Source organism: Dermacentor variabilis, chromosome 9 (genome assembly GCF_050947875.1).
Source record: "Dermacentor variabilis isolate Ectoservices chromosome 9, ASM5094787v1, whole genome shotgun sequence".
NCBI lineage: Eukaryota > Metazoa > Arthropoda > Arachnida > Ixodida > Ixodidae > Dermacentor > Dermacentor variabilis.
The window spans coordinates 146,650,491-146,672,050 of record NC_134576.1 but is presented as its reverse complement, the minus strand read 5'-3'; the positions used below and the strand labels follow the sequence as shown (position 1 = coordinate 146,672,050).

At 44.6% G+C, this 21,560-nt stretch overlaps 1 protein-coding gene across 7 annotated transcripts in view; it reads right to left on the bottom strand.

Moving 5' to 3' along the window:
* Positions 1-634: 634 nt before the first annotated feature.
* The window catches only part of Br140 (bromodomain-containing protein 140), a 32,683-nt gene continuing 11,757 nt past the window's right edge, over positions 635-21,560 (bottom strand). For 3 of the 7 annotated variants that reach the window (XM_075669870.1, XM_075669875.1, XM_075669874.1), the window contains exons 5-12: positions 20,737-20,824; positions 19,594-19,677; positions 12,130-12,363; positions 11,288-11,497; positions 7,170-7,286; positions 6,246-6,347; positions 1,734-1,959; positions 635-847 (exon numbers count right to left, since the gene is read on the bottom strand). In XM_075669870.1, coding sequence (XP_075525985.1) covers positions 652-847; positions 1,734-1,959; positions 6,246-6,347; positions 7,170-7,286; positions 11,288-11,497; positions 12,130-12,363; positions 19,594-19,677; positions 20,737-20,824 — 1,257 coding nt within the window. In that variant the 3' untranslated portion in view covers positions 635-651. Of the gene's footprint in view, positions 848-1,733; positions 1,960-6,158; positions 6,348-7,169; positions 7,287-11,287; positions 11,498-12,129; positions 12,364-19,593; positions 19,678-20,736; positions 20,825-21,560 lie in introns of those variants that run through there. The other 4 variants (XM_075669873.1, XM_075669876.1, XM_075669871.1 and 1 more) reach the window with 4 other exon arrangements.

Sequence of the window (21,560 nt, the reverse complement as noted above, 5' to 3'; positions counted from 1 at the left end):
ACTCAAATTTTGCTTTAGGGAGTATCGTTATCGTAGGTGAATTTTGTTACATTCTTTACAGAAACTTTTCTCATTTGCAAGTGTGCATCACCTGGCTGCACATTTGCCCAACTAGCAGCATGTGACTGTGTGAAGTGCAGGCGGTGCATGCTTAAACTTGCCTCTTTGTTGAAATAACACACACACACATTAAGAAAAATTGGCTATGCTGCTATCAACTTGACCAACTGCCTGGCAGGTGAGGTAGGTTTATGAAGAAAGGGCTTATTCACTCTGGGTATTTAGTAGGATGGTACACAGAGAAAGAACAACAAGGACTGCAGTAAGTATAAGCAACAGTACAAGACAACAGGTTTACAATGCAAACATGACATAGTTACCAAATACACTGTGTATAGACATAGTACTAAGATGCTAAACATGTTGCTAAGCATGCCATTACGTGCAGAAATCTGGTTTTGCTCATACCAGCATCATCTCATCATTTTTTGTTGTACTTTTATTTTTAAGCTAAACAGAAACAAAATCAGTGTTCCTCTACAGTCAAGGATGCCTGAATTTTGCTACACTTCATTTTAGTAACTTCCTGTTCTAACAGTGAGACTCTCGGCAAGAACACAGCTGCATGACGAGAGAAGGAAGAGACATGATTTATTGGTCTTCACCACTCGAGTCGCCCGACAGGCCCGTGGATTGTCCCGTAACGCGGCAGCGGTGCAAAATGGCATTCTCGTAGGCCTTCTTGACGGCTTTGCGCTCAGCAGGCTTCTTTGACTCCACCAGCTTCGCCTTGTCTCTGGCCGTGTCGACACCCAGCGGCTCGAGCTTGTTTCTCGGCAGCCACTGCCTGCATTCAGGAATGTAATCGCACTCAGCCAAGTTAATTTCTCAGATGTGGCTGGAAAGCTTCACTAATGTATATGTTAGTCACTATAAGTGAGGGACTACACTACACAATGATTCTGCACAAATACACTTTGAAATTTCACTCCATTTTCTTCCAGACAGTGCTGAAGGAGGGGTGGGGGGGCTTTTGTTAAATTACTGACTGGAACACTAATGTCTTTCGTAACGTAATTTCAGGGCAAATATAGCTGAACTGGTGCTAGCCTCAAAATTTCTGCAAATGCCAGAGGACATTAGAAATTGTGCAATTAACTCTGAGTAATGCTCTAAATAAGTTAAATGCACGAGGTATACAACATATGATATATGATGTAAATGTGGAATTGAATCAGGTCAGCGCTCTAGAAGTGTCCAATAAGTAGGCATCTGAAGAGCAGCTTCAGTTTTGGGACATCGCTCTGCAAACCTGCGGTGAAACTCACTGGCACACCACTTACTGTTCTCTCGCAGTCTTCTCAATACTACATGGGACAAAGCCATGGTGCACCAACATACTTCATCGCACATTTCTGGGAAATATTGAAGCTGGTAGCAGTCTCTGGCTTCCAAACAAAGCGCTGACCAACTTCAACTGTTAAACTGCAACACAGGCCTTAAAGCAGGTAATAAGTTGATATATTTTTAACTGACGACTTTGTCATCACACATTGTAAATTTCTTATGTTTGAAGGTGTGAGTGTCAACGTTGACCGCTTTCTTTCTGAAAGAAAAAGCAAGCAACCTATGCTGATTTGTTTTCAAGGGACTGAAGTCTTAACTGAAGCGTATGGTATAATGAGTGGGAGAGGGGGGGGCAAGCTTAAATGACGCAGGGAGAGTGTGCCCACCATGTCCGCTTGGTGTCGAAGAACAGCACGAGATAGACGGGCTCCGGGTAGCCTACTCGCAGGTCGAGCACCTCTTCGGGGGGCACAGGGATAGGCACACCGTTTTGGGTGAAGCCGCCACGTGGCATCTCGGGGTTGATGATGAGTGCCGGGTACCATGGGTAGCCACGGCACTTGGCCCACACCAGGTCCAGTGGCTCCAGTGGAATCTCCGGCCGATCAGGCCCTGCGGTTTCCCGCCACCCATTCGTCTCTCTGTGTCCGTCCTTCAGGAATCTCCAACAGCTCGTACTACTTCCAAGCAGCCAGAACTTAGTACACTGCAAGCCTCTTATTTTCATGCATGCTATAGAACTTGGAGCCAGGAGTGGATTCTGAGCCAGCAAAGCAATGTGAAACCGATAACGAACTACCAATGGTGACCCTCGCCAAGCCATCGAAAGTCTACAAGGCATGCTTACCATTCAACGTGGCAAATAGCGCAGACAGTGGGACACATTAACAAACAGGACAGACTCATTGTGCACCTGTTCTACTCGTCCACTTGTCCTATCTGAGCTGTTTGCCATGTAAACCGAATAGCCCAATTTAGAACACTCATGCTTATCATGGCACTTCATCCAAGTCATCCGACATTCCCAGTTTAAGCTCATCCTTCAGTGACTGCGCACAAGAAAAACCCTAACAGCCAGTGCAGTGCTGCTACATAAAGATGCTACACTTAAGACCAACTACAACAAAATTTCACTTTGGCTAAATGTGTTATGACTCGTATATATCACTAAAGCAATCTTGGCAATGCCGCAGGGGTGGTAATTGTATAGTTTTATTGTTAGCCAACAGCACCTAAGCATACAATGCATGCACCTGGTGGTTGTTGCGAATGACTCAATACCAGGCACAACACCTCTGGAATTTTTCAGCACTGTCGCTGTCTTATCTCGGAGGTCATCCCAAGAAACCGCGCCCTCTGGGTCATGCTTCACTTCCGGCAAGCAGTAATGGCAGTGCTTTTTTTTTTCTTTTCCCCCAGTTTTGATATCAAAAACGGCTATTTTTGCTAGCTTTTAGCAATATTTGCGCTCTTATGCTAGACATAAAATTTTGTACAGAGGCCACTCTATATCTTCACTATACTAGGCCTTCTCACACAGTCTACAATTTAATTGCCATTGACCTTCAAATGCCTCCAGTGACACTTTTTAAGAAAGGTACAGAATAGGCCTAGTGTATAAAAGCACTGCCTTTCGTATCCTTCGCAACAAAATGTTTTTTAAGTATGTATTGTACAAGGGGTGTTATTGGAAATTAAATGTTGCCCCTGACAGACCCTTGTGATGGCACAGACAGACATGCCCATAATGTTATGCACAACTCTGCAAGTGATTTCTTTCTTTCACCAGGCCTTACTGTAACTATAAGCATAATGCAGCTCATCTCGAATAATGCACACTATCACTGCTGCTAAGCAAGGAAGCAGACACGCCACATTTCTCATTTTTACCTTGCTTTTGCTCAACCACATGCAAGAACCAAGCTGATTGACGCATGAAAAAACTTCCTACTAATGAACAAGCTTTGGGAATGGTGCAAATTTAACTTATCAATAGATGATTCCAAGTGTTTGTGTGAGTTTCAAAGGTACAAAGGTACCGCAGCATGCAAATGTGCTGGCCAGATAAAGTTGGAAACTTTGACCATGTTTACTTTGGAGGCAGTAGTACAATAATCACCACAAGTGCAATATTGGCCTTTAAGGCTCTTGAGGTGAGAGACATCTATAATTTTTACTTGACAAACTAGCATTTAACAATGACAGTACTGTGAAGTGGCTTTCGCTCTTGTCAGTGCTGTACTAAACACTGATTAGTCATGAATTCTATGAAAAAACAGCCAACAGTCATTGTTTTTTATACGATGTCATAACAAGCTCGAAAGGTGGCTGGAGAAACTAAATATGTTGCAGGGAATGGCAGGTGGTATTCTGCATAAAATGGTAAGCTCCCTGCTGCGTGCGGAGGAATCATACTTGGATCGGACGTCCATGACAGCTTTGTCAATCCATCACACAAAAAATGTGTTGCACAGTCTCTACACCTTAGCTTGAGTGTAACAGTAGATTCTTGTGATCGATCCGTAGGAGGTACCCGAATTCTCAAACATTGAATTTTGTAAATCCAAAATTTGCTAAACGAAAGCAAACAGTGGATCATCACTGTGTAACACAGAGCCAGTTCTAAAAGCAGAGTTTAAAGGCACACTAAAGGCAATTATTAACTCAACATGGACTGTTAAAATACCATTCCAGAAACCTCGCAGTGCTTGTTTCATACCAAGAAAAATAACTTAGTTCCAGAGAAAATCTCGATTGAAAGGGTCAAATTCTTCTAAGGCAACTCAAATCGCCTGCCACAGGTGAAGCGATGGGACTCTGCATACACCATCGCCACCTTTTACTACCATTGGTGAGTAAAGCTGCGCCCCACAACCAGCACTACGCTGGTTTGTGAAAGGATGTCTAGAAACTAGACTAAAATATGACATCTGTGCGTTATTTTCTGCTGCTTGCAGTTAGTACGAGCTGTGCGAGCCAGCAAAACCAGTGTAGCACTACACGATACTGAAACTACCAAAATGTGAGCCACGCCGTGGTGGCTTAGTGGCCATGGCATTGCGCTGCTACGCACAAGGTCGCAAAATAAAATCCCGGCTGCGGCGGCCGCATTTCAGTTAGGGAAGAATGTTAAAATGCTTGAGTACTGTGCATTGGGTGCATGTTAAAAGAGGCCCTGAACCACCTCTCAGGCTTGGTGAAATAAGTCTACGGGTAGCATATGCTGCTGTGAACATCTCAGCCAAGTTTTGCTGTCGTAAGTAATGCGTGAAGCTCACAAGTGGATCGCTAATTCACCTTTTTCTCAAACGCTTCTGTTTTCAACAGAAGGCCCTGTCCTCACTCTCTTCTAGACGCACTATTTCATCATCGGATGCACCATTTCGTCATTCCCTCAGACGGCTGCTACTGGTCAATAATAGCTAACATCAAGCTGCGGTCGGCTACATGGCATAGATTCCGCGGCCGCCGTGGTATGCCACCAGGATTTCACTGGCTAAGCACACTGCGGCTCGCTGAGGACAGCTGCGTTCGGCTTATGTTTAGCGCGTCATAGGCACCAAAGGCTGAAGTCATGGCGTCTATGTTAACATCCAAAATGAAATTTGAACTGCACGCCACAGTGACATATAGAAGGTGGAGCGTTGCGGGCATGCTCCACTGCGCCATAGCCTTCGGAGTGCAAGGCATTGAAGAAGAAACGGGAGCATAGCATAGGCCGTGTTTGAGTGCCAATAACTCCGCTTCAGCTGGATGCATTGAAGTACTTTTTGCAGCAAAGTATTTCTGAAATAGCCTATATTCACTTCAATAAAAAGTGGTTCAGGGCCACTTTAAAGAATCCAATGTAGTGAAAATTAATCTGGAGTCCCCCACTACAATGTGTCTCATAATCAGATGATAATTTTGGCAGGTAGTGTCTCATAATCAGATGATAATTTTGGCAGGTAAAACCCCAGAAATTTGTTTTATTTGAGAGTGCAGACAGCGCAGGGTCGAGTGGAAACGAAGCCTTTTGAAGACGTGCAGTCGTTGCCAAGGACAACGCCAGCAAGTTCCTTCGTTTTAAGGATCAAACAAAAGTGGATAAGTAGCAGTTTGTTCTGTATCTTAATGCAATGCAACAACCTTATTATCAGTGTTTGAGTACTAGCGACACAATTATAATTAGGCGTTACAACATATCGGACTAGTATTAGAATGTCCCAGTAGTCTCAAATTGTGTCCTACCTTTACCTCAATTTCTCGGATACTAAAGCTCAGTTCTCGATAATATTGAAGCCTTAAAACGTTTTTGAGCATAACTCAATCACTTTAGCTTGACTTAATATTTGGTTTTAATGTCACTTTGATATACAGTGGTTGTTGGCTTGCGCAGTCAGCAAGTCATCGGGGTCATTTTGATGGATTATGGATGTCATCTCAGCTTCTTGAACTGATACACGAGTGGTGCTTACCCTTAGAAGCAAGTTTCACAGTGGCAGTGAATGAAATTGCATGTTATAGTTCTAAAAACATGCTAGAACCAGGCAAACTTGACTTCACAGACTTCTGGCAGTAGCTGGACCATGATGGCAGTGCAAGAGAGAGCAATCTGCTGCAGGTCAACTTGATCCGCAATGACCAATGGAAGTAATTAGAATAATAATAGTTTATTCACAAATATATGTACATTTTTAGTGTCAGCACTGAGATCAAACCCACTATGGATTCAACAATGGAATGTTACAAATTCTTTACTGCAGGAGAAAAAAAAACAAGGGACACCTGTTGTGAATGAGCACAGTCCAATCTAGTTCGAGCACTCCCGCCTTATTTGACCTAGGCTGGCACACACACTTGCTTCTGGCAAGGGCTCTCGTAGGTCAACGAGTTGGTCGTCCGACAGACGGACTCACCAGGGGCCTCGTCTGGCTCGGTGGCTTCGTCCGATGAACTGCTTGATGCTGACTCGGAGGACTCGCTTGACGATTCTCGATCAGAGTCGCTGCCTTGCTCATCTGCATGCGAGAGTAAAGTATATCACTGTTAATAGAAGCAGACAGAAAAAAATGCTTAAGAATTTAGTCACAAAGGCAATCATGGAGCACAGCTGGCCCCGCACTGGAGCCGCACTGCCTGAAAGTTCCTCACGCGTACACATGCCAAGTAGCTCTGCTACTTTTGACAAAGGCTGGAGAGATGCTCACAAATGTTTTGAAAATGGTAAAGCACCAAAAATGCTCCACATTCTGTTTGGTATAGATGTTATTGCCTATTTATATGTGATGCTGTCTGGGTGCAGGACATGAAACTGAACGAGTTTCCACTTCAATGTCACACTTGCCATCACACCTATATTGCACCATGTTCTGGGTGCAGGTCAAAGTAACAATAAATTTATTGAGCGATCAATGTGCTTTAACGCTATAGCTCAGAAAATTGTTTTACATAACTACAAGTGCTCCGTTCAAACAATGGTTGTTGGCCAGTGTTGTGTCTGCATCAGTGACATGCACTCTAAAAAAAGTTTGCACCTTTTTGGTCTTGTCCCCAAACAGTAATCCTCATTTGTGTGGCGTGCTTCTCCTTCATCTCTGCGCCCCAGTACTTCCAGTTCATGAACGGCATGTTCATTATCGGTGACATAGCATTCTTGACAAGAAAGTAGCGAGTGCCAGGTTTTCAAAAAAGTATGCGCAAGAAATACAGGTGATTGTTTGGGGACAAGATGTGCCCCAAAAGGTGTAAACTTTTTTGAAGTGTTTGCCTCTTAATCCCAGAGTTCCTATAGCTTGCATGTATACACAATACTTGTGTGTACTGGCAAATGTGCTACTCACAGGAGCGATACACCTTGAAGCTGTCCGTCTGTGGTGGGAAGCAACCAAGCGGACCCGGGGAGCTGCCCTGACTCCCTGACCGGCCTCGTTTCCTCGGGCCTGCACACCATCGTGGCACTGTAGGCATTTATACCTTAAAGGTACGCTGAAGGCATGCACTGAATCAATCAAGACTGCCGAGCTGCCCCGATAGAAAACTTGCAATATTTCTTCAATGATTCAGCTACAGAGAAAACCAAAACTCTTATGTACTGCCTGCAATGAATGGGCTCAGGTATCTTAGACTGTGCCAATGATGTCTGAGGTCATGCTCTGCAAGTGCTAAAGTTGAACTTTGACATCAGGAACAAAGATATAACAAATTACTAAATTTAAAGAAGTAAATCTAAAATTTGGTTGGTCATGCTTTAATGCAATGGAGTGTTCTCCTGCTATAACTAAGTAAAAAATGCGATTCAACACAGTATTGGTTATAGCGAAGAAAATTTTTGTTTGCACGTGTATGAAAATAGATATTTTCGTACCAAAAATGTCAAAAAATTGCCAACAAATTTTTTAGACTTCCCTGCGGCACTAACACGTGTCTCTAGCACCAATGTGTAATGGCAATAGCAGAGATTTCGGATGCCGCTCAATGCTTTGGGCATCGAGTGTGCTCTTAAAGCCACAAACAAAGTGGCCATGAACTAAGTTGACGCCATGTCAACTAGGCATGAGAACGCAACTTTAGTTGCCAGCTCCTGATGAAGCGATGCTGGTTAAAGGGACACTAAAGGTTAATATTAAGTCAACATAGACTGCTGAAATACCATCCCAGAAACCTCGAGACGCTTGTTTCATGTGAAGAAGAGACTTACTTTAAGAGAAAATGCATTCTGAAGCGTCCGTGTACCTCTAGCGCAGTTCAAATGGCGCGCCCTCTGATTGAGGAGCAGTGGCGTCATGGTCTCATGGTGACGTTGCGCTGTCGGTGGGTAAAATGGCGCCCGCAGATGGTGCTACGGCTTTTCTGCGCAAAACGCAAACGCGCGGCCAGAAACAGAGCCAAGACAGAGCCGACAGCAGTGCGAAAGCGGAACTATGGTGGCTAGCGAAAGGGCAAGCGCGCGACGATAAGCTGGTTCTTTATTTTATGACTCCAGCTTCGACGCTCGTTGCAATGGACAACCCTGACAACAACACATTGGCTCGCGATGCTTGGCTCGACTTCAGTGATTTAAGCAGTGATGAATGTGACCTCCTGCTGAGAGCTCGCGCTGCCGGCATCATTGCGTACTACTACGACGGCAACTGTGTCATGGCTGTACATATTCCCACATTTGTAGCTTTTCCTTCGTGAAAACCAAATGCCGCACTCACCGTCCCGTTTTCGACCTGCAGTTGTTCTTGCGCTTCGGAAAATGCAGGCAAGACTGACGGAACAGCACTACGGGAAAGCATTGCTTTGAAAGGCACTCCACACGACTTCAGTAAGTTGGCGGAACTTGTAATCCTCTGGACAAAAGTGCAGTGTGGCACACTATGCGATTTTTCGGCTATTTGCCAACATGCTGTGGCATAGGTATGGCACTTAACCACTTCGAACAGAGAGGTTCACTCGTTGGCACACAGTGATAAGTAATGTTGGATTCGCCGCTGCAACTGCCCTTGGCCAAGTTCCGCGGACCGTTCGCAAATCCCACGACATTACATGGACGTGGGTGGCATTCTCGCTGCTTGTTCCAAATGCAAGTTTCGCGAGCCAGCAGAACCAGCGCAGCACGACGCGATAACGAAACAACTGAAACTCCAATAGCGCGTGCGGCGCAGAGTCGAGCGAAAACGAAACCTTTTGACCACCCATACCACTCAAGGCTAACGTCAAAATGTTATTTTTTCTAAGAATCGAATAGAAGTAGACAAGTAGCATTTTCTCCCGTCTTATAATCTAATGAAATGATCTTTTTAATACGAGTAGTTGAGTACTAGTGACATAAATGATGACGAGGAGTGCCTTCGTCGTCGGGCTAGTACCGGAATGTCGCTGGGGGGTCTCAAATCGTGTCATGCATTTACCTCAATTTCTCGGTTACTAAAGCTCCGTTCGCAATTATATTGACACCTTAGACATTCTAGAGCATTGCTTTATCACTTTAACTTGACTTCATAGTAACCTATAGTGTCCCTTTAAGCAGTACGAGCAGCAGAGTGGCCGGTGACAAGCCGTTGCGGGAAGCTTGTGGTCAGTAGGTTTGCACTCAGAGACCTTATAGGCGATCAAGCATGGAATCAGATGCACAGGCTAGACTGATGGCTGAAGTAGCAGAGTACGGATCCACATTCAGTCACCTCCAAAAAGTCTGCTGGTTAGCAGTGATGTTCAGCAAGAGCAACTTGAAATGGCACATACGAAATGCATTTGCATGTTTTGGCCAGCTGCTTGGCTTGATTGGACTGCAGTTGGCAAGCCAACATGCCAATCCCACGGGATAAAACCACTCGCGGAGTGTGTGTATGTAATTTATTTTTACCGTGCCTCATATTGGCATGGGAAGATGCGTATGAGCCATCAAAATCCACAAGAGACCCATTGCTGGCCCATCTGAGGCATCCATCTTGTGCTTCTTTCGCACATACTTGACCGTCACTTTTTCCACCACCAATATCACCGTGTATGCTTACAGAGAACATCTGTTATAATGACAATATTTTTGTGTCTGACATGACTTTGTATGATGAGATTTAATGGTACTCCTGTAAAATGTGCCAAAAGAGAGGGGCAAAGAGTTAGCATAAGCATGTCTTTATATGAGGAAAACCCAGTAAAATTGGTCAAAGTGCACTGCTATTAAACTTCACGTTATCAGTGATTGACTACAATTTACCTAATATAGAAGCGGCATTATTATACTGGGAGTTGGTACCGTATTTTCACAGTGGCAGTGCCAATTCTGTCCTACGTTCAATTCATTTACTTGCTCAGATACTTGCATGCCTTAGACAGTACCAATTTTGGTCTGAATAGAGGCATTCAGTATTTGGAAAAAAAAAATATATATATATATATATATATATATATATATATATATATATATGTAAGGAAAAGAGTATGACGTACGTTGAATAAGCACAGTATATTTGACTGACGTTTCGGCTGGTGGACCAGCCTTTGTCAAAGTATATACTGTGCTTATTCCCCCCCCCCCCAACGTATGTCGTACTCTTCATTTTACTACCGGGGCCAGCATGATTTCCTCAGCCATAATTATATATATATATATATATGAGTTCAGCGCCTGCACTACTTTAACTAGTCAGGGCTCCACTGAGCTGTATGGCACATTAAATACCATCACTAGTGTATTTGATCCCAATCATGTTGCATTTGCTGCTTGGTTTTTGCTGAGATCTTGCACAGAAGTTACATTTAAATATTCCAAATCAGATGCCTGGAAATGTAAAAAAAAAAAAAATTTTAATTTTGACAAAAAAGAAGAGAAGAAAACAAAAAGGCCCACTCATAGAACTACAGCATAAAGCTTAATTAAAGGTGTAGCCCACTTCATGTTGCACATTAATTTGGCTTTGTGTTGCTCTCTGCTAGCTCGAGCAAGTAAGCCAGAAAGGCCACTAGTGGGCCACGTGTACCATTACAATCTAGAGGCTTGTTTATATGATGTTTTGCACTCTCCCAGCGTGAACAAACCAAGGTAATGAGCGAGAAAACTGTTGAAAGATAAGCACCACAAATAAGAATAAGCATATGCTGTGAGAATGGTTTGCTTGAAAGTACAGCTTAGGCCATACATGAAATGGTGAATAAGTAGATGCCACTAAGCCTGTCAAAATGAATTCAGAGGTGATTTTGCTTAAAGAAAAATGCAATATTTAAACCAATGTAAGAAGGCACATTCCAGCTAGCTATCTATGTCATTGACGGCAGCAGAGGTTACGAAAATTTGACGGCATAGCATGGGTTCTCTTAACACTGCACAGATCTTTAGAAGGAGGCCTTTGTCCTACTGCGGACAAGGTGTTGCAGCTGGTTTTCCTTTTCAGTGCAGCAAAGAAAGGCAGAACAACGTGGAAAGAAGTGCAACAAATTCATGACACCCTCACAAAAATATCACTGGGCTCACCTGGGCCCTGGTTCGGTGTAAGGACAGCAGCGGCACTGGTGGTGGGAGGAGTGCCCTGGTCAGGCATTGGGTTGTCAGCAGCGGTTGAAGACGGGGTCCGACCAAGGCGCCCTCCGCGACCAGCTGGTCCCCTGCCCACAGCGCAGCGTTTTTTGCGAAACAGAACACTTGTTCGCCGATTCACGCCAGAGGGGACTGCAGATGGGACGGCTGCAAGAAAAGAGAGACTTATTTCACCCGACCACTGCAATTTGGGACTGCCCCTACATCGCATCAAGGGGAACAAAAGTTACAGTGGACATTTGCCCTGCATGTTTACCAGCCTACCTCTAGTATTGGTAAGCTGCGATTGCGTAGAGACAATTAGAAAAGGAACAGCTCCTGGTGAGCAGTGAGTGACAAGAGCCTTCTCACTCAAGTGTCTGGTGCTTTGTGGTGCTGGGATTTTAAGTGGCGGCCTTGCAGAAACTCGTGAGCAAGAGCCTTCTAAAGTATTCCAATTCTGTATGCATGCCAACTAAGCTGATGGGTTTTATTCAGCAATTACTGAGCACCACTCTTTCTGTTCTTCCTGTTCTGTTTGTGCTAACCATGTTCCACTTACTAAGGTCCAAAAACTACAGCACACAGCTTTCACATTCTCTCTACTGAGGTGGATTCTCCGTTGAGAACTTCTGGCGAGGCAAACAGATACTGAAGATCACTTCATGTCTGTCTTCGAGGGAGTCTACTGTACATCCCTTCCCGGGTGCTTCTTACTTTGTAAGCACGGTCAGTTTTGCTACAGAAGAGATGCTGTACGCATACACACACACACACACACACACACACACAGCACTTGCCTTCCGCAGAAAAGTGTCCCCCTAGGCGCATTCCAGGCGAGCATGCCAGTGCTCTGAACATCTGCGTACCGTGGCTAGGGGGCCTGCCCCGACGCGCCAGCCCAGATCCGAGTGGGCGACGACCACCGCGACGATGGCTGCTGGCCCCTCGGCGGAAGCCTTCTTTGGCACTGGTGGATGATGTGGCTTGCAGCACTGCCGGCTGGGAACCCAAGGTCGCTGCATCTGCATTACCTTCAGTTCAAGCGAAACCTCTTGTGAGATGTTGTTGCACCTCTTGTTTACTCTAATAAACGAACCCGGTTGCAACTACAAATACCCCACTCTTTTTCACACAGATTACATAATCAGTTCAGTTTCATGCGCATATACGGTAAAGCCAATGCATTTAATTCATCGGCACTACCACGTGCCATCCGTCTCTGGAATGACCTCTCTGATAACATAGCCTCCATATCTAATCCCGACACGTTCCGCTCTCAGTTACTCATGCTTTTCCCATTTAATACCGTTCACGAGTGACCAATCTAGTGTGTGTTATCGTGCATTTTTGCCATGTCGTATATCATTTTCATAAACGGTATTCCTTTGCTCTGTTAACAGTAACAAGTGTTCGTGTGCCTTCAGATATTGCTTTGTATTCCTAGTGCCTTCAATATTGTGTAACACGATAATCTTTTTATAGCACTGTTCCTGTTGGAAATTTGTACTTTTTATACATTTTACTGTTTAATATGCCCCCCTTACTTTATGCCCCGCCATAGGGCCTGTAAGGTTCTTTTGAATAAATAAATAAATAAATAAGTGCACACACAGGTGCATGATAGTGCAGCAGTTAACAAGTGGGCAGTCCAGTTGTAATGTAAATAATAAAAATCGTAAGACTCGGGGACTCTGCTGGCTCCGAACTCAATTATCGTGACAGCAATTACTACTCCATCTCCCACTGAACACCAACTTTCAGTAAAACTCCTGCAATTTTGTGTGAGTTACCCAAATCTATACAATGAAGAAAACATGCCAGCTACAGTGACGTGACTATGCTGTCATAACAATAATGGCATGATAAGATGGCACTAAGACAATAACTACAGCAGCATAGTGGTGATGTGACCAACCATAACCTACGCTACTAAATAATTTGTGCATGGATCATGGCACAACAGCAAATGTCACTATGTAATGAAATAGATAGATGGACAGATTAACCCCTATTTTGAAATTTTGACTGCGGTCACAGTAAGGAGAGAGACACGTTCAAAAGCAAAAGACAGCAGGGAGAATGTGACATCTGTCTCGCAAATAAAGCTGGACACATTTGAATGGAACCCACACTATGCAAAATAAAATTTTGTTGGGTTTCTTCTCCATTGCCTTAGTATTCTTATTCTGCAATGATACCATGCGTCCAGCAAAGGACAGATATGTTATAACATCTGAAAGGTGCTCTTTATGATCTCATACAGGCTGAATTACCAGTTATGACCACGGACGGACTACACAATCACATGACCTGCTGACCTTCATTTGAGGAAGAACAGCAAACTGGGTGAGTTGGAATGTATCCATTGTATCAGTGTATAGGAAACAACAAACACATCAAAAAGCACAAGACACCATTTACATATTAGTGCTTAACATGACAAAGAGGGCAGCACTGGTAGTGATATAAACCTCAAGAGACAAGTTTTGCAATGTTTCCTTCAAGTGTCTGCTTTCGTTATCTTGATTTGGCAAATGTAACAGTGCTAACACATGCCACCACAAAGGAACAAGGACGAGACACAAGCACTTGTGTCTTGTCCTTGTTCCTTTCTGGTTGCATGTGTTAGCGCGGTTACATTTGTCAAATCAAGTCTGCACTAGCTCGCCCCGACAGAATTTTTAATAAAGTTCCTTATCTGTCCTTCCTGTCAGTTTGTGTGGCAGCCAGGCAGCTTCAATAGTTGCCACATGACTGCTTAATTCGTGACCATTAATCCGTGAGCATGTTCACTGTTAAAGAATAATGGGATTTTACGTGCCAAAACCACGATCTGATTATGAGGCACACCGTAGTTGGGGACTGCAGAAATTTGGACCACCTGAGGTTCTTTAACGTGCACCTAAATATAAGTACACAGGCGTTCTCGCATTTTGCCCCCATTGAAAAGTGGCCACCGTGGCCGGGATTCGATCCCGCAATGTCGTGCTTAGCAGCTCAACACCATAGGCACTAAGCCACCATGGCGGGTTTTTAGCCTGTTCGTATAATCACTTACACAGTACTGGAGGTGTAGACGTGAGCGGTAGCGCTGATAGCGACATTTTGTCACTCTGAATTCAACGAAAAGCACACTGAACTAGCTTTGCGATGACTCGCTATGTTTTACTTGGTCACTGTCCTAAAAGTGTTGGCAACAATATAAATGTACAGGAGCACTGAAACAAGTCGAAAATGTTTTAAATGTGTCATGTTTGGGCAGATGATAAAATCTAATTACTAGCACTGCTGCTGCTGCTGTCTGAGTGTCTGGAATTCGAGTACAGTAAAACCTCGTTAAACCGTACCCGCTTAAACAGTAGTTTCGTTTTAAAAGTAGTAAGGTCAAATCCCCGACTCAGCGGCCATTGAACATAATGCGTTTCGTATCCGCATAAACCGTACCAGCTTACTGCGTACGCATCGGTTAAAACGTAGCGTTTCAACTTTTCGTCGCGCAAACACGGCGCTGCGCCGTCTCCATCGGGCGGCCCGGCAGAACAACACGCCTCAGAGATCGGAACAACGGCCTCCAAGCGCCCTGTGCGTTTGCGCGTGAAGCCACATCAACATCAACATCATTTCAACGCGGTGCCAGGTACAAAAAGCCTGGGGAGTGATCACAAACGAATCAAAATCAGTTTTGGAAGGACAGTACCACTGGTAGAAACTAAAGAAAGGAAAGGTATGAGCAAATTGAATGACAGGCAGCTACAAGAAGTGGCCAAAAACATTGAAAGCATGGTATCCAAGCAACTGCAAAGGGCATGGACATACGACGAGTTAATAGGTATTTTTAAACGAGAGCTAGAGAAGGGACAGATTAGGAAACTAGGAAGTAAGCAGGGAAAATATAAACCGAAAAGCTGGTGGGACCATACAGCAACGCAAAGATGCGTGCAGAAAACACAGAGCAGCGAAGAAAAGGGGAGCCACACCAGAAGAGGTGGAGACAAAATGGGAGAATTACCTTGCAATGAAAAGAGAATCATCGGCATTAATTCAAGCCAAGATAGCAAAAGTTGGGGTACAGTGGTCGTTAGAGATACGAAAGAAAGACAGAAATGCCTCTAAGAAGTTTTGGGAACACATAAGGCAACAGAGTAAGAAGACAGAGGTGGTTCAGCACTCAATGACCACACGAGAAGGAACAAAGGTAGAGGGAGAGGAAGCTCAGGAATATATTAGGTTAACAATAGAGGCAGCATTTGCAGAGCAATCGAGAACAATGAACAAGGAATGGGACAGAATGGAACACAAGGTCCCCGTGGGAACAACGACAGGACCTGATGACATACCTAGGAAATTGATATACATATTAGGCCAGCAAGTAAATTAAAATTGTGAAAACTTATTGAACAAATAGTTGTAGGGGGAGATGTTCCACAGGGCTGGAAATCAAGCAGAATGATATTAGTTTACAAAGGTAAGGGAGGCAACGACAACCTTAAATCCTACAGGCCAATAACTGTCACATCAGTCATATACAGAGTAGCAATGCAGATGGTGAAAATGAGAATGGAGGAATGGGCAGAACGTGAAGAGATCTTGGGAGAGCTGCAGAATGGATTTCGAAGGAACAGAAGGGTAGATGATAATTTATTTGTTATAATACAGTGCATAGAGAAAGCGGCAGCCAGGCAGAAACCGCTATGGATAGCTTTTTTAGACATTAGAGGAGCCTGTGATAATGTAAACGGTGAAAAGTTATGGAGCTAGTTCAAGGAATATGGTCTAGATAGAAAGGTGATTGGATTCTTACAACAAGTTTATACAGTTAATGAGGTAGAGATAACATGGGAGGGGGAAACTACAAAGCCAGCTAAAATAAGAAGAGGTCTCAGGCAGGGCTGTCCATTGTCGCCCCTGCTTTTTATGATTTACGTGAGCCAAATGGAAAAGAGGCTAGAACAGAGCACAATAGGAACCGACATAAGCTATATGCTGGAAGGGCAGAAGGTAGCTCGAGTACTAGCCGGACTGATGTATGCAGATGATATTGTACTGCTTGCTGACACCCGACTAGGGCTACAGGAACTAATGAGCATATGTGGAGAGGAGGGAGAAAAATTCGGACTGCAATTCAGTAGAGAGAAGTCTGGGATAATAGTATACAATGGAGAAAGGGGGGAACCATTGGAAATACAAGGATCTAAGATTGATCATGTTGAAAAATACAAGTATTTGGGCATATGGCTCAACTAGGGCAAAAAGCAATTGGAAGAACAGGAAAAAATTATGACTGAAAAAGTGAAAAGAAACTCAGCTGTAATGAAACACAAGGCACTTTGGAACTATAATAGGTACGAGGTGGTTAGGGGCGTATGAAAAGGGGTTATGGTACCTGGCCTCACATTCGGAAATTCAGTACTGCGCATGAAATCGGAAGTTCAGGCATGCATGGAAACGAGACAAGAGAAGTGTAGGCAGGTTGGCCTTAGGAGCACATGGGAACACCCCTAATGAGGGAGTGCAGGGGGTCATGGGATGGACGTCATTCGAAGGTAGAGAGGCAATAAGTAAACTAAAATTTGAACAGAGACTCCCAGCACTGGAGGAAAAAAGGTGGGCAGGAAAAGTGTACAAATATCTGTACATGAAAAGTTTAAACACAAAGTGGACACTCAGAACGAGGAAGCTGAGGAATAGATACCTACAGCCGAGGGAGGGCGTCCAACGTGGTTATAGTGTGGGAAAGGAGGTGAAGGAGACGGAAAGAAAAATGTGGGAAGAAAGAATGCTCGGAAAGCCAGCGCTATCAATGTATAGGTCACAAAAACAGGAGATTAAGAGAGAGCTCTTATTTGATAACTCGCGGGGCAGCTCACTATTATTCGAAGCTAAGACGGGGGTTTTGAGAACGAAAACATACAGGGCTAAATTTGAAGACGTGGACCTTCGGTGCACAGCTTGCGGAGCCGAAATGGAGACCACAGAGCATATAGTGCTGAGATGCACAGACCTTCGCCCGACCCTGGCAGAGGGAACAGTGGCAGATATGGAAGGGGCATTAGGTTTTCCCGGGGAACGAGGGCAAATAGACGAGAAAAGAGTGGCAGTAACGAAGGGGAGGCTAGAGGATTGGTGGAGGAAGTCAAGGGAGAGATACTACCATAAACCGGGGAGATAATGTTTCCTCTACTGTTTTAAAGAGGATATAAAGAAAGGAAAAAATAATAATAATAAAATAGGAGGGGGAGCAAAAGGCTAGGTGACGCCCGTTACAAAGGGTATAGCATCCATCCATCCATGCCAGAGAGCGTTACGGCGTCATGCAAGCGAGGACTCGCGTCGTTCTGAAGCATGGATAAAAAAGACGCCGGGTGCTCAGCATAGAAGAAAAATTAGACATCGTCCGTGCTATCGAACGTGACACGAAGAAGTCGGCGCTGACACGCAACAGGGATCTGCTGTTGACTCCAGTGTGTGGCATTTGGAATGCGAAGAAGTTGCTCGGCAGCGCTGCTGCGACCGCGAAGATATGTCGGTTACGAGGTTCGACTTTTCGCCATCGTTGCCTCTGTTGTTGCCGAAGTGTCGACTAGCGACAGTGACGAGGACGACACAGAAAGTGATAGCACAGGCGATTCAGGCCCGACAGTGGCATAAGCTGCGCGTTGCGTCAGCCTCATGAATGCAATCGTCGCGACGACAATAGGGGCGTGATAACGTAACTCTATTCCAAATGAAAATTATTCCAAACTCCGGCACCCGTAATGAAAAAGGCGCCCCCGGGACTTCTGCAGCACTACTGCGCACGTAACGTAATACGTAACGCCAACGAGGAATCTGCCATGCGAGTGTTTGCCGAGAAGAGGGGGGCTGGCTGAAAAGCTGGCACGCAGCTTCAGTAAGTTTGAGGCCGCTGTCGTCGGCGTGCTAGGCCGCCGCGGCATCAAACGAAAATAACGCTTTTGTCGCGCAAAGTGAATAAATACTGCATGTTTTTTCCCCTTTCATCGCACTCTCTCTGAGTTCCGTTTTCGACAGGTAAGTGGGCGATCTCATGCTATTCGGTTAAACAGTACTACAGTTTAGTACGTACCTTTCCCGAGCTCCGGCCAACTACGGTTTAATGAGGTTTCACTGTATTCCGTAAGTGATAACCGTGTATGAACGAGCTAACCCTTTCTATTGACAGAGAACAATGTTCCAGTAAAGCAATCAAGAGGGATCCCTACAATTAAGAGGAAGTTTCAGTGCTTAGCTTCTCTGTTCAAACACAGTGTTTTCAAGTAAACTGGTCCAGCTGTTGCCAAGCAGGAGCAGTTGTGGTTTGAATGGGCAATTGCTGAACCATATTAAATATCTGTTGCATTAAAATAAATAAAAAATATTCTGAAGGCTGCAGGTAACAAGTTTGTTAATCAGGTTTTCAAGATTTAAATAAAATATTACGAAAATTAGAATTGAAGAAAGACTGAAGCATGATGTTTTGAACATTATTTAATGCACCTAAAAGAAGCCAGAACTTATTGTATTAAAAGTAGTGGCGTGCGAATACTTGAATATCACTGAATCGAATATCTACTATTCAGGGGGGCAGGGGTAGCCCTTCAAACTGTGAGTGCGACCCTCCAAATTGACTTTCCAAATTTCAGATGCTTTGACAGGTGGAAAATCACGCCGAACCTGACAATGAAACGGTGTGGACAGTGCCTGCTCTTTACTGTCGGCGCCAGCTACGTGCAGAGCGGTGATCGCGTCAGGTGACGCGGGGTCCTTTCATCTGTCGCGCAGATTAACCTTACGATAACCCAACTGCCATTATATACAGACCTTCATATACTAGAACTGAGCAGTCATCAGTGCTGGCACACTAATTTGGTGTTCCCTTTAATAAGAGTAGACCATACAGCATATCTTGATTTCTATATGTCCCATATTTACTGACAGCTTGCAACATTCTTGTTATGCATGGCTAGGAGTCTGCCAAGCTTGTGCAGCACCACATTTTTTTGCGCGAAATTTATAAGCAACATATTTTGTGAAAACTTTCTTGGTAACTGAGATTAGTTTTTTTGATATGATTCGACATTCAATTTGATATTCAATTAAATATCTACTATTTGGTATTAGCACACCTCTAAAAGCTTGCACAATTTAACAGACACTTTTCAATGTGCAATGACAGCAATTCAATGGTGGCAGTCCATGGTGAGCCACACATGTGAATACAGTTTTTCCAAAGCTGAGAGAACCCTGAACTTGGGCCTACTCACCTGTCGTTGGGGGTGGCTGGCTGGTGGCGGGGCGCTTAGGTGGCCTTCCACGACGGCCTTTGACAGGTACTGCAGGAGCTGTGACTGCAGCAGAAGGCGGCCCCCATATAACACAGCGTTAATGCCAAAAGAACACATGATGCTTCACAAATGTTATGCTTAAAGATGCCAAGTGCTCTCAGCACTTCGTGTTTGATGGACCCACGCCACCACACGCAATCATTTGCAAGCATGTGCTTTCTGCAGGTGTGATAATGGCTATAGTTCTTGCAGACATGCTCTTATAATTATGTGTATGAAACCGTGGCATACATGCCAGGAATGCTGCATGTCTTTCATGTAGGTTCAGCTGGTGCTCAACTGCACACCCACAGTAGCAAGACTCGGAAGACACAATGTTCATAAAAGGAAATAGCTGTTAAGTTCATTACACAGTTTTTGGATTCTCTGCATGTACATGTGTAACCAATACATATCACCAAGTACACCACCTTTAGGATTGGTCCAGTGCGCTGCTTGCAGAAGTAAATAGGGCCAGGATGGGAGGACATTAGGTTACAGGCACATGTTTCCAGCAAAATTTCTACCATATTTTCATACAATTTAAAGTGTCTGCAAGCCGACACAGAACATTTTCACAAAGATGCACAGTATACTAATTATGTGATTATAGCATGTGCTATTGTGCAAGGTTTCACATAATTTCAGAAGAATGCACACAAACGGAGGGAACACACCTACCTGCTATGTATTAATCGGTAAGCACTGACATGCGCACAAATCTGGAAGGTGGTTTTTTTTTTTTTTTCATCACCCTCAAGTGAAATGACGATGCTGAGAAGTTTTCCATTAAAACAGTTAAGCTAGTAATTGTTCCAGCTTTTGAACATACAAACTACAGCATCATTAGCAGCAGTGACGGTGGGGTGAAACTCGACCAGTTTTTTGTGGCCTCTTCCAGCCTGACTTGTGTTTATCTCTGTCCTCACTTAATCTCTGCTTCGTTTTCTATAGATCTTGCTACCTAAGCACAAACCACATGGTTCTGGTCGCTGAAAACGCATCTCAGTCCGTTTTCCGTTCTGCAGCCCGTTCAGAAAGCTCACTACCCTGGCAGTGGTGAGAGAAGCACAAACCACTTACGTGTGTTTTCGGGAAGGTGCATGCCAGTTATTGTGTCGTAACCACAGCGGTCTGCCGCAGCTCTAGCGTGACTGATCACGGAATTTCCCTGCAAGCAGACACAACACAAGTCACATTGCCATGAATGACAGATGCACACACTGTGGCATAAAAACCAGTACATATCAACAAAGGAGCAAAAACATTTGTACTTCAGGCTGTGCAATGTGTACATTTCTGCCCCTACAGATGTTATCAAAGGCTAAAAAAAAAGAAAAAAAATGAATTGCCTTGACTGATGGTGAGCCACATGATGATACAAGGTTTGATGTAAGAAATTTCAAGTGGTTAGGACAACTATATCTATTGTGGGGAGCACATGCGCCCATCTTCCGCCGCGCCGTCGCGTCGAGAGCCGGCATAGACAGGGGAGAGGCGCACTATGCCTTCTCCAGATTCTCCCTCGCTCTCGCGATGCGCGCCCTTCCTTCTCGACTCGCGGGCAGGTAGCTGACGGGTGAGGAGGACATTCCCCTCGCCCAGGTAAAAAGGTACAAAACAGCGCGACCGGGGGATACCCTCTCTCTCTGAGGCCGAACCCCTAACCTGCCGCAACCCGTGAGTGACCACGTTGCCTGACTATTCCGGGCAACGAGGCCAGCCTATTTATTACTATTACAGAGAGGACGTCCCTCTGCCAGTGTTCTTTATTGCCGGTAGCAATAAACGTTCTTACAGTTGACGCCGCTGGTTGCCTTATTCGTTCGAACCCGACGTAGCCGCGATACGGGTTGGGGAGTAACACAAAGCGACTGTGTGGGGGCTAGATCCGGAGCTCGCCTTCA